General features: G+C 43.1%; 1 protein-coding gene across 6 annotated transcripts in view; it reads right to left on the reverse strand.

Annotated features, from left to right (window-relative positions):
- Window positions 1-4,954, reverse strand: part of ttll11 (tubulin tyrosine ligase-like family, member 11) — a 209,861-nt gene extending 204,907 nt beyond the window's left edge. For 2 of the 6 annotated variants that reach the window (XM_068012400.1, XM_068012404.1), the window contains exon 1: window positions 4,509-4,953. In XM_068012400.1, the coding sequence (XP_067868501.1) occupies window positions 4,509-4,832 (324 nt within the window). In that variant the 5' untranslated portion in view covers window positions 4,833-4,953. Of the gene's footprint in view, window positions 1-4,508 lie in introns of all 6 variants that reach the window. The other 4 variants (XM_068012399.1, XM_068012401.1, XM_068012402.1 and 1 more) reach the window with 4 other exon arrangements.
- Between the last annotated feature and the right edge of the window lie 9,096 nt (window positions 4,955-14,050).

The following is a 14,050-nucleotide window of genomic DNA, read 5'->3' on the forward strand; positions in this document are numbered from 1 at the left end:
GAGTGTTTTGAAGAGCTTTTTCAAGTGAATTTAGAAACTTATGTAACAGATGTGGATGAGAGATTCTGCTAGTGTTAATGCACGGGCGGCCCTTCTGCTTGGAGTGATGCAGCTTCTTCGGTTTGAGTCTAACCTTGCTGTACAACAGGGAGTGGTCGGTGTCGCAGTCCACACTGTGGAAGCTGCGTGTGATTTGAACGCTGTTTAAAGAGGCTCGCCTTGTGACGAAGAGGTCCAACTGGTGCCAACGACGTGATCTTGGGTGCCTCCAAGAAACCTGGTGACAGGGTTTAGTATGAAAGAACAAGTTAGTGATGCAGAGGTTGTGATAGGTACACAACTCAAGCAGTCTTTGTCCATTCTCATTCATCCTTCCAATGCCATAGCGTCCAAGCTAGGAGGGCCATGAGTCATGGCCAGCCCCAACCCTGGCATTAAAGTCCCCCAGCAGGAACAGATGTTCGATATTGGGGATACTACTAATGATATTATGGAGTTCCTCATAGAACAGGTCTTTAGCTTCAAGTGGGGAGCAGAGTGTTGGAGCATAGATGCTGAGTAGGTGTACTGGACCAGAGGCGGTGAGCAGTCGGATGGACAGTATGCGTTCCGAGCCATTTGAAGGTGGCTATCATGCTGAGCAAAGAGTTTCTGATGGCGAAGCCCACTCCATGCTGTCTTGGTTCTTCTGGATCCCTACCGTGCCAGTAGAAGGTGTAATCTTGCTCTCTTAGAGATCCGCTCACAGGGAGGCGTGTCTCCTGAAGAGCTGCAATGTCCACACTGAGTCTACTGAGCTCGCTGTTAATGATGGCGGTCTTCCGAGAATCGTTGATTTGTGTAAGGTCTTCTGACAGGCCAGGACACACGGCTCCGACGTTCCAGCTTGCAAAACGAAGGGCTGGTACCTTCTTCCCTTTTCTTGTCATGCTGTTTGGTGCGGTGTTGCAGTCCACTTGTCAGGCAATGACCCTGAGCTCCAAGCACCCATTGAAGCAGGTGGACTGTGGCGGGACAGAACATTACTGACCAGGGGCTGCTCGGTTCGAGGCGGTGAGATGCGATGACCTCTCCCACCGACAAAGGCATCCCGTGGCGCCCAATCTCTACGCCAATTGAGCTGGACTTATAACCCGTAACTACTGCCTTCCGTGTTGATTTGGTCGTTGTGAGGTGACTATGGAGTGACCTCTCCATGGCGCATGCCTGGGCGGATGTATGGAGGTTATGAGTTGCCCAAGCGTCAAAACCCCCCTCTTGGCCTTCCTGGTGGGGTCCAAAGGAGTGCAGAGCATGACGTTTGGCACCAGTATGGCTGCAGGAACTGCTGGAAACATGCCAAAGGTGACACATGGCCACCTTCGGGGTTCTGCTCCGGATTTTCTGTTAGGGTTTACTCCCTTAGCCTTGGTCTCTCCCGAGACATTCATAAGACAGTGAGGTTGTTAGGGCCCCTGCTCAGGGATAGGCAGATGCCGGTTGAGGGGGGGGGGGGGGGGGGGGAAAGAAATGGTGCGAGGGGGAGGGGTGCAGGGGGGGGGGGGGGAAGGGGTGGAGGGAAGGGGGTGCTGGGGAAGACGGTGCGGCGAAGGGGGGTGCAGGTAATAAAACATTTCATCAGCTCCCACCATTGTCCTCTAGTGATCTGAATGCTGGTGGGGTACCTTCATTAATTGGTTAGTAGTAATGCACTTAAGAAAGGACCTGAAGTGTGGTGACCAGAAATGGACACAATACTCTAGTTGTGGCATAACCAGAACTTTATAAAAAAAAAGGTTCAGCATAACTTCCTTGATTTTGTATTCAATACCTCTATTCATGAAACACAAGATCCCAAATGCTTTTCTAATTACTTTCTCAATATGTTCTATCACCTTCAAAAGATCTATGCACATGAACCCACAGGTCCCTCTGTCCCTGCATACTCTTTAGAACTGTGCCATTAAGTCTATATTACTTCTCCCCATCCCTTCTGCCAAAATGTATTACATCACATTTCTCTATTAAATTCCATCTGTCACTTGTCTGCCCATTCTGCTAACCTATCTAGATCCTGTTGCAGCTGACTAGTATCATCCTCACTGTCTGCCACACCTCCAAGTTTGGAATCAGCAGCAAATTTTGAAATTTTACTCTATTTCAATATCAGTCATTTATATGTAGCCAAAAAAAAAAAAGCACTGACCCTTGGGGAACACCACTGTCTACCATCCTCCAGTCTGAAAAACAGCCATTTACCACGACTCGCTGTTTTCTGTCCAAGCTGAAAGTGACCCCCTCACCCCCGCCCCCATTCCACGAGCCTCAATTTTGTTAACCAGTCTTTTAAGTTTTATTTTGTCAAATGCTTTCTTAAAATCCATTTGCAGTCAACATCCACTGCATTCCCTTCATCAAAAAAATCAATTCGAATAGTCAAGCAAGATCTGCCTTTTACAAATCCATGCTGGCTCTCTAATTAACTCAAAGTGTCTGTTCCCCCCCCCCCCCCCCAATTACTGTTACTAAAACCTTATCCACCACTGATGTTAAAATGACTGACCTATACTTAACTAGAAATGTCCTTGCACCCTTTCTTGAAATAGGGTGTCACATTTGCCACTTTGCAATACTCTGGCACCTCCCCCATATCTAAGGAAGTTTGAAAGATTGGAAGATTACGGTAAGCCCTTCAGCTATCTCCACCCACACTTCCTTTAGCAACCTGGGATGCAAGCCATCGGATGAGGTGCCTTATCCACTATAAACATAGCCAGTCTTTTCAGTACACCCTATCCAATTCCTCTACCATCTCCACTTCTGCCGATATTTTGTCAGCATCGGCTTCTTTAGTAAACACCAATACAATGTATTGAGTATTATAGCCTTGCCCCGCGCTCCTAAGCGCATATCATTCTCCTTGTCCTATTTGGACCCACGCCACCTTTTACTATTTACATGCTGCTAGAAGGGTTTTGGGGTTCCTTTTATGCTAACTGCCATTCAATTCTCATTCTCTTTGCCAGTCTTACTTTCCTCTTCACTTCCCCTTTCAACTTATTTGGCCTGGTTCTCACTTGAAGAATTCACCTGACATGCATCATACACCCTCTTTTTTGCTTCACCATATTCTTTATCTCCATCATCCAAGGAGTCCTGGCTTTGGTTCCTCTACCTTTCACCTTTGTTGGAATGTATGTAGCCTGCATCCAAATCATCTCCTTAAAAAAATCACCCATGGATATTTTTTGCAGATGAAAATTCACTCAAGCGCTGAAGGCACAGATGAGATGTAGCCAAGTTGATACAAAACATACTATGAAAACTAAGTCACAACTACATCAATATCACAAAGTAAGCGTTAGAAAGAGATGAATTACACCAATGATGTTCACGGTTTTAAAAGATTCTTACTCATTTGTCTGTTTTTATTTTGAGATTTCCAGCTGAAAGCAGAAATCAGGGCAAGCTGGAAAGTTCTGAAACATACAGCAACTTTCCACCTTTTCAAAAAAAAAAAACCCAGAAAAAGCTACATTCATGCATAGCCTCAGGACTTCCCAAAGTGTTGCACAAACAATTTTTTTTGGAATTATTTGTAGGCAAGTGACAGACAATTTGCACACAGCAAGTTACTGTGTTTTCATGATGCTGGGGGAGGGATAAATGCTGGCCAACACATCAAGAGAACTCCCCGTTTGTTAAACAACGCCATGGAATTCATTACATCTATCTGGAAACACAGAGGGGTGACTCTGCTTAACATCTCATTCCAAAGGTGGCACTTCCACACTGACAAGGAAGCCTAAGGCTATCTGTTCCCAGATAGTTGTGGAGGGGGAGAATGTACTGTCCACCGCTATACTCGTGGTCTTCCTCAGCCAGAGCACCACAAGGAATGGAATTTCAATGATAGGTCATCGAACTGAAACATTAACTCTATTTCACTTTCCACAGATGTTGCCTGATGGGCTGAGTATTTCCAGCATCCACAGTGGTTTGTTTTTGGACAAGGAATAGCATGCCTGGTACCCACAAATAATCACAGAAAAGTTACAGCACAGAAAGAGCTCATCGTGTCTGCACCAGCTGAAAAAACTAGTCACCCAATCTAATTCCACCTTCCAGCACCTTGTCCATAGCCTTGCAGGTTACAGCACTTCAAGTGTAGGTCCAGGTACCTTTTAACATTGTGAGCTGGATTGATAAGTTTTAAGTAAAGTTGCAGAGCTATGGACACAGAGCAAGCGAATGGGACTAATGGGGTTGCTCCTTCAAGGAGGCGGCACAGACACAATGGGCTGAAAGGCCTCTTCCGGTCCGATTCTATGAAATGAGATTTTGAGTGTGAATTTTTGTTCGTTGTACAACCTCACAAGAGGACACTTATTTTGTTTTAAAGTACCAACCTAGGTGGTGTATACAAACCTTTTGTCTCACAAACATCGCACTTGCACGTTTTGTACAACAGAAAACACCCATAAGAGCAGAAAGAGTAGACACCGAGCACCATGATGGACCGCTCTTACCTCTTTCCACTTCAGCTGCTGGATGCAGATCTTCAGCGCCTCGGACGAGGTCTTCGCTTTGGAGCTGTTCACGGTGACGACGCGCTTACTTTTCTTCTGCCGGCCTGGGCGACCCTGCCTGCCCTCCTCCGGCCTCTGGGGCCGGCGCTGCCTTGCCGCCTCTTCGTTCAGCGATGCTAAAGCTCTGCGAGCCGCCTGTGGCAAGCCCGGGGGCGGCAACGGCAGGACAGCTGACGGCAGCTTCTCTCTGAAGGCGGAGTTGGAGCCGGGCTGTTCCCCCTTGGCCTGGGCCATGGTTATCGAACTGAGTTCGGGCTGGCTCATAGCTGGAAGCTGGGCTCGCGCACCGTCCCTTTAACTGCCGGCTCCCCGCGCACGCGCACTGCGCGGGTCCCATTGTTTACGCGCCGGTTGACCGCGCAGCGGACTCCACGGAAACCCGAGCAGTTCACATGCGGCGGCGGTTAGAAAGGGACCAGGGAGAAAACAAACGGCAAGGCTTTCTTTTAAATTTCAAAATCAACAATAACGAATTCATCTTAGTGGCTACCGCCGGGGAATAAAAAGGTACACAGCGCCCACCAGGACAACCCAAAGCGCTTTACAGCCAATGGAAGTTATTTTTTCAAGTATAGTCACTGTTGTAAGGTAGGAAATGCAGCAGCCAATTTACGCACAGCAAACTCCCACAAACAGCGATGTGATAATGACCAGATGATTTTTATTAAGTGATATTGATTGAAGGATACATATTTGCCCAGATATTGACTAGGACTGTTAGGCATAATGAACAATATTATTATTTAGGTTCATAATTTTTGATAGGTTTCTTATTTGTTGAGCCCCTCTTTAAAAAGGGGCACTTTTGTTAGTTTTTTCATTTGATGATGGTGCCATCTCATTGCCTCCATATAGCTTAATTACAGTGCAAAAATAGGCCATTTGGCCCGACTCATCTAAACGTGTTAGCATAACCTTGTATTCAAGAATTAACAGTAATTTGGACAAGTGTAGATTAATAAAGTAAAGCCAGCACAGATTTATTAAACTAATATAAAAGCAAAATACTGTGGATGCTGGAAATCTGAAATAAAAAACAAGAAATGCTGGAAATACTCAGCAGGTCTGGCAGCATCTGTGGAGAGAGAAGCAGAGTTAACATTTCAGGTCAGCGACCCTTTTTATTTATTTAGAGATACAGCACTGATACAGGCCCTTCGGCCCACCGAGTCTGTGCTGACCAACAACCACCCATTTATACTAACCCTACAGTAATCCCATATTCCCTACCACCTACCTACACTAGGGGCAATTTACAATGGCCAATTTACCTATCAACCTGCAAGTCTTTGGCTGTGGGAGGAAACCGGAGCACCTGGCGAAAACCCACACGGTCACAGGGAGAACTTGCAAACTCCGCACAGGCAGTACCCAGAATCGAACCCGGGTTCCTGGAGCTGTGAGGCTGTGGTGCTAGCCACTGTGCCGCCCTTTAGAACTGACAAATATTAGAAATGTCAAAGGTTATAAGCAAGTAGAGCGGGGGTGGGGCAAGAGATAACAAAGGAGAAGGTGTAGATAGGACAAGGTCACAGAATAGCTGACCAGAAGGTCATGGAGCAAAGGCAAACAATATGTTAATGGTGTGTTGAAAGACAAAGCATTAGTACAGATAGGGTGTTAACGGACTGAAAATTGAACAGTCTGCGTTTGGTCTCCCCAATGTAGAGGAAACCACATTGTGAGCAGCGAATACATTATACTACATTGAAGCAGTGATTTACTAGTACTTCTTTCAATATAGTATACTGTATTCGCTGCTCACAATGTGGTCTCGACATTGGGGAGACCAAATGCAGACTGGGTGACCGCTTTGCGGAACAACTCCACTCAGTACACAAGCAGGACCCCGAGCTTCCGGTTGCTTGCCATTTCAACACTCACCCTGCTCCAATGCGCACATCTCTGTCCTGGGCTTGCTGCAGTGTTCCAGTGAACATCAACGCGAGCTTGAGGAACAGCATCACATTTACTGACTAGGCACACTACAGCCTGCCGGACTGAACATTGAGTTCAATAATTTCAGAGCATGACGGGCCCCCCATTTTACTTTTATTTTTAGTTATTTTTCTTCTTTTTTTTGTGTGTTTATTTTATTTCATCTTAGTTTGTTCAGTTTGCTTACCCACTTTTTTTTCATGTTTGTACTTGCTGCTGTTCAATTTTCAGTCCGTTAACACCCTATGCTGTAGGGTGCTGTATCTCTAAACTAAATTAAACTAAACAAAACTAAACTATCTGTACTAATGCTTTGTCTTTCAACACACCATTAACATATTGTTTGCCTTTGCTCCATGACCTTCTGGTCAGCTATTCTGTGACCTTGTCCTATCTACACCTTCTCCTTTGTTATCTCTTGCCCCACCCCATTTTACTTGCTTATAACCTTTGACGTTTCTAATATTTGCCAGTTCTGAAGAAGGGTCACTGACCTGAACTGTTAACTCTGCTTCTCTCTCCACAGATGCTGCCAGACCTGCTGAGTATTTTCAGCATTTCTTGTTTTTATTAAACTAATAACTGTTTAATCTGATTGAGTTTTTTGATGAGGTAACAGATGGTTGATGAGGTTAATGCGGTTGGTGTGGTGTACATGGAAAGGCATTTGATAAACTGCCACATGACAGGCTTGTTAGCAAATTTGAAATCCATGGAATGAAAAGGACTGTAGCAGCTTGGATATGAAGTTGACTGAGTGACAGGAAACTGTAGTGGTGAATATTTTTTTTGGACAGAAGGAAGGTATACAATGGGATTTCCCAAGGGTTGGTACTAGGACCACTGCTTCTCTTGATTTATATTAGTGACTTAGACTTTTGTGTACAGGGCACAATTTCAGACTTTGAAGATGATATAAAACTTGGAAGAATTGTGAACTGTGGGTGGATTGTGATAAATTTCAAGAGGAAATAGACAGGCTGGTGGAATGGGTGGAAACAGGGCAGATGAAATTTAATGCAGGGAAGTGTGAAGTAAGAACGAGGAAGAGCAATAGAAAATAAAGGTTGTAGTTCTAATGGGAGTACAGGAACAGAGATCTGGGGGTATATGTGCACAAATTGTTGAAGGTGGCAAGGCAGGTTGAGAAAGTAGTTAAAAAAGCATATGGGCTCCTCGGATTTATAAATAGAGGCATTGAGTACAAAAGCAAAAAAGTTATGCTGAAGCTTTATAAAACACTAGTTTAGCCTCAGCTGGAGAATTGTGTCCAATTCTGGGCACCACACTTTAGGAAGGATGTAAAGAGAAGGTGCAGAAAAGATTCATGAGAATGATTCCGGAATTGAGGGACTTCAGTTACGAGAAGCTGGGATTTTTCTCCTAAGAGAAGCTTGAGAGGAGATAGAGGTGTTCAAAATCATGAGGTGTCTAGACAGAGTAGATAGAAATTGTTCCCATTGCCAGAAGGATTGAGAATCAGAGGACAGTGATGTTAGGGTCTGAGGTTCTGTTACTAGATGATAGATACCTGGTAGTTCAAGATAATAGGGTGAACAGGTGTTGGGTGTGAATTAGCTAATTGTATTTAAGTGTGTGTATGTATGTATATATATATATATATAGAGAGCCAGCCAGCACTGGCTTTGGCTGTTGTTAGGAGAGCAGAAGTAAGCGATGTGGTAAGCAATAAGCAACCTTCACCAAAGCATCCTGGCTTGGAAGTTTCTCTCACAATTGATTTTAAGGTGATTGGCAAAAGAATCAACAGCGATATCAGGAAAAACCTTTTTATGCAGTGAGTGATTAGGATCTGGAATGCACTGCCTGAGAGTGTGGTGGAGGCAGATTCAATCATGGCTTTCAAAAGGGAATTGGATAAGCACCTGAAGAGAAAAAAAACATTGTAGGACTATGGGGAAAGGGTGGGGAGTGGGACTAGCTTAATTGCTGTTGCAGAGAGCCAGCATAGGCACAGTGGGCCTAATGGTCTCTTTTTGTGCTGTAACCATTCAATGATTCTATTCTATGAATACTTTCTATCCCATGTAAGGTAGAGAAAGGAAGGTTGTTCCATTAGCTGATGGACACAGATTCAAGGTTTTGGGCATGAGATACAGGGGGATGTGAGGAAGAACTATTTGACACAGCAAGTAGTAATGACCTGGAACTTGCTGCCATTGAGGGTGGTGAAAGTGGCGATGAAAGATTTCAAAAGGAAATTGCATGGTCACTTGAAGGAAATAAACTTGCAGGGCTACAGGGATAGAGCAGGAGAATGGGACTGTCTGGCATTATCTACAGACAGCTGGCCTGTGCTTGATGAGCCGAATGACCTCCGTCTGTGCCGTCATGACTGTTTATCTAACCTTCCTTTAAATGCATCTATCCTATTCATCTCAACTTATATAGTAGTGAATTCCACATTCTCATCATCATCTCATCTTTGGCCTCCTTGTCTCGAGACTGGAGGTGGTCAATGGTTTGTGAAGCAGCGCCTGGAGTGCCTATAAAGGCCAATTCTAGAGTGACCGACTCTTCCACAGGTGCTGCAGATAAAATTGGTTGTCGGGGCTGTTACACAATTGGCTGTCCGCTTGCGCTTCTGTCTTTTTTTCCTGCCAACTGCTAAGTCTCTTCGACTCGCCACACTTTAGCCCCGCCTTTATGGCTGCCTGCCAGCTCTGGTGATCGCTGGCAACTGACTCCCATGACTTGTGATCAATGTCACAGGACTTCATGTCGAGTTTGCAGACATCTTTAAAGCGGAGACATGGACGTCCGGTGGATCTGATACCAGTGACGAGCTCGCTGTACAATGTGTCTTTGGGGATCCTGCCATCTTCTATGCGGCTCACATGGCCAAGCCATCTCAAGTGCTGCTGGCTCAGTAGGGTGTATATATTGCCTTTTACAACTTCAGGATGCTTCAAAGCACTTCACAGCAAATGCTGTATTTTTTAAAGTGTAGTTGTTGTAATATAGGAAACAGTGGCCAATGTGCACACAGCAAGGTTCCACAAACAACAATGTGCTAATGACCCTATAAAATTTTTTAGTGATGACAATTGAGGGATAAATATCAGTCAGGCACCTATGACATTTCCTCTACTCCTCTTTGAAATTGTGTCATTGGATCTTTTACGTACACTTGAGACAGCTGATGGAGCCTCGGTTTTAACGTCTCATCTGAAAGACAGCACCTCCCACAGTGCTGTACTCCCTCAGTACTGCACTGGAGTGTCCACCTGTATTATGTGCTCAAGTCTCTGGAATGGCATATCATTGAGCCACAGCTGACACTATGTTAACAATTGGTGTGGCCAAGAATGTTTCGGAAGGAATATTTGCCATTCAGAACCAGAGGGGAGATAAGAATTATTATTTATGCAGGGAGTTATGATCTGGAATGTCTGCCTGAAAGGGTGGTGAAATCAGCTTCAATAGTAACTTTCAAAATGTTATGTCTTCTTGTTCCGATAAGTTAGAAATAATCACACTTGCGACTTGGAAAGGCTGGAGCTCCTTGTGTTTTAATACAGCTCTACATGTTGTTTGGTAGGAACTGTCCAGACTGTAGTGTTACATGTCACGTGACTCCAGTGCAGCAGTGAATGTAGCACTCTGGAACATGCTTACACATAACAATTAGTTTCTAGCTCTTTGTAAATAATATAACAATATATAATAGTTGTATACAGGGCTCTGGGAAAGAGCAGGGAAGTAGAACTAATTTGGATTGCTCTTTCAGAGCTGCCACAAACATGAAGGGCCAAATGGTGGCCTCCTGTGCTCCATGATCCATTAGTGTCTCTCACTTATTTTAGTTTAAAATACCTATTTCACTCCTAATGTCACTCTGCAAAGTAACTTCTCCTTTCTAATTAGTATCACTTTTATCTTGTTGATCATATTTGCTTTCTCTTTAATTCATTGAAAATTCCATAGGTTTAATAACAGTACAAAGCTGAAACCACCTTGCAGATGCACCAAATCTTGAATGTAAATCAGGCGTGAAGGCCCATCTGACTCTGAAATGAAGTAGAGTGAAGCTCTGTCCACCGTGAAGTTTTACTCTGCATCATTGATGCAGTGTGAGGTCTAGCCCTGACACTGGGTTCAGACACCATTTACACTATGATTGCAGCATCGTGTGAAGCAAAATACTTCACACTGACATTACAGTTGTAGTAAGAATGCACCGTGGGTCTCACTGAACTTTATGCTGCAAATCTATGAAGTCTCAAAGTGAGACTTGCTCATTTTAGTTTAACAGTTTATGATGGCTCCATTTTTTTTAACATGGGTTTGCATCTATTTCATTATTTCTTACCAGAAATATCACCCATAACATTTCTCTTTATGTTAACAGCTCTGAATCCAGGGATTTGTATTTTTAAATGTCAGATTTTTAAGTCTCATTCATTCTGCTTTAAAAACATGACCTATTTAAGGTAGTCTAGGCACAAATTTAAAACACCCAGGAAAAGAAAATAAATCTTTATGCAGAGGGTTGTTACAATTTGTAATTCTCTGCCACAATTTGTTGTTTAAGCACAGTCCAGACATTATTTTAAAGAGGACTTAGATACTTGCTTGAGAAAAGAAGTGTGGGAAATAAGCAGGATTAGACTAGGTGGCTCAAGTGAAGAAAAGCTGCAGCACCTCTTGATGGATCAAATGACTTATATGGTTCTGTGATGATTCCATGGTATCTCACTCTAAATATACACACAGTTCCATATGTTGGAATGGGTTTGCAATCTGTCTCAATCTTTTATGTTGTAAATTTGGCAGCACAGTTCCTCCCAACCCCATCTTGCTGCTCTGAATTACTTAAAGTGTAGAATGAAGATAAAATAAAAATTCTCATGTTTTTCTTTGCGTGTGTGTGTGTCCAGTTTGTTTAAGTTTTTCTCATGTTAAATCCTTCTTTCTAAAAGCTGATGTGTTGACTGAATTTTGGAAGGGAAGTTGCTATACTCACATGAGTACAGTGAAATCAAAAGGAAAAGAGAATTTAATGATTTCAAAGTAAGTAACAAAGTAATCAATGCCTTAGTGGGAATCTGCAATGATATAGTCTAGATGCTCCATTTTTTAAAATAGGTTTTGGTGTTTCACAACAACTTGACGTGATGTTGGAGATATTCACAACAATGAATACCAGACAATGGGAGTGAAATTGGTCAAACACCAGTAGTGCAAAACAGGCTGAAAGTGAATTGGCTGCCCAATTTACACTGCACCTGATTTGAAAAAAAGATTGGGTGTGGTCTAAAACGGACTGCCAATTCGCTATCAGCTCATTGTTGGCTTCCGACATTGACGGTTTGAGCAGATAATCTAGATTAACGCTGCAAAGCACTAGTGGGGAATGCAGCACTGTCAGAAACCTCAGTCAGGCCCCGTCCACCTGCTGAAGTGGATATAAAAGATCTCACCTGAAGAAGGCACCAACGTTCCTCACTAAACTAACACTACAAAAAACGTTCTTGTTCTTTTCATGTCAATATGCCTTCCCTTGCCACCGCTCCACACAAACTCTGGAGAAATCTGGGTGGCAGAAAGTTGGGTGTAGCATTGTAGAAGGACTTGCAGACTAGACAAAGCCTAACAGGGACCGCAATGTGAACATTTCTTCTGTGTGCCCCAGTATATAGAACAAAGAACAGTACAGCACAGGAACAGGCCATTCGGCCCTCCAAGCCTGCGCCGATCTTGATGCCTGCCTAAACTAAAACCTTCTGCACTTCCGGGGTCCGTATCCCTCTATTCCCATCCTATTCATGTATTTGTCAAGATACCTCTTGACATTTCCTGTTTGTAGGACTCTGCTGTGTGTAAATTAGTTACTACATTTGCCTACATAATAGCAAAGACTACACTTCAAAGGTAAGCCATCAATTATTCATTGCTTTCGGAAGTCTTGAGGCTGTGTTAAATAAATATATAAATACGGTTAAACGTAAGGTAGCTTCACCATTAGTAAATTTCAATCAAAAGGGTTAAGTAGAGTAACACTTCTGGAGATTTCCCAATAGCTTACCCACCACTGACAAGTTAACTTGGGATGGGGATTTGTTGTTGATGCTGAGAGTAACAGTTAATACACTGCAAAACAGCTTCTGCTCAGCCAGATTTGTGTGAGCAATTGTCTACGGAACATGTGCTTCACAATAGAGGCTGTGACTCATTTATGCCACATCCTCTGGTCAAATTCCAACACAGGCATAGCCCTCCCAGTAGCTGTCACTCCAACCTTCAGTTTTTATGACTTAGGATCATTCTTGGGTGCCATAGTTGCATAAGTCAATAGCAGTGCACAGGTGTAAAAAGCAGAAGAGTCTGATGTATTGTTTGAAAAAGCAAACCTGTGCTTCTCATTCCCCATAGACAATCATGAGAGGTGTCTGCATTTGTTCCAGAGAGTAATTGATGGCATCCATGTAGTTCTTGGTTGCCTCATGTTGAATCAATAATTTCCGATACACTTTGACCAACATTTACCAACACCCTCAGTGGGTTTTATATTGTAGTGTGATAGCTAACTTTATAGATTTTCATAGGATCTGTTATTAATTGTAAAAGTTTTGTTCAAGATTTAATTCTTGTCTCCAGGTGGAAACTACAATTATACACTGCAAACTCATCTGAAAATTGTGTTGTGATTAATTTGTATCCTAACTATAAAGTATTTTTAATTTTCTCCCAATTATTAGTTGCACTTTTAGAATTTAGTTCTATGTCCAATGCATTATACAAGTTGATTTTTATATTAGCATTTTCGTGAAATTAACAGAAGCTAGCCACCAGGGGGCAACAGCCAAATGAGATTAACATTTCAGGAAGTTTAAGAATTTTTTCAGGCAATTTAGACTTGACATGAAAAAGATGAACAATTGGAAGTTTGTTTTATGATTCAGAATGTTGTTTTAGCAAAACTTGTTAATATGACTGAATTAATCCTATAGTTGCCATTGTTACCTGTCACCTTGACCTATCTGCTGTAGAATTTAGGATCTTTCAGTGATTGAACATACTTGTTTACTGTAATTAAAAAATAATTGACAAGAGTAAAAGCTACACGGAAGTCACACGTAAACAGTTCTTGTCACCTCTGCTCTGTGTATCAGTGCCCCTTCTCCAATTATTCTATTATCCACACCTTTGCTGGTGATTGCATTCTACATCCACAGCTTTCACACCCTCAGTGCTCATGACCTCCTATTCTTTTACAAAGCATTGGCCAAATCACTATATCATGATCTTCTCCATCCTATTCAACAGGGCAGTTAAATGATTGTTTCTTTCAATTCTTTACAATTAACTGAAATTTCCTGGGATCCAGTTCACTTGCCTGGCCTGGACCCCACTGGCAAGGCCACAACAACAACTCACATGTCCTTGTGGAAGCTGATATGCCTCTACTCACTCAATGCATGTTGTAGAAACACTGAGTTCCATTCCAGGATTAGGAGCAGGGACTCCTGGCTTGAGGAATTCCTTCTCCCCCCCACCCCGGCTCCAACCCCAGCGTCATT

The sequence above is a fragment of the Heterodontus francisci genome, chromosome 32, assembly GCF_036365525.1.
Source record: "Heterodontus francisci isolate sHetFra1 chromosome 32, sHetFra1.hap1, whole genome shotgun sequence".
Taxonomy (NCBI): Eukaryota; Metazoa; Chordata; class Chondrichthyes; order Heterodontiformes; family Heterodontidae; genus Heterodontus; species Heterodontus francisci.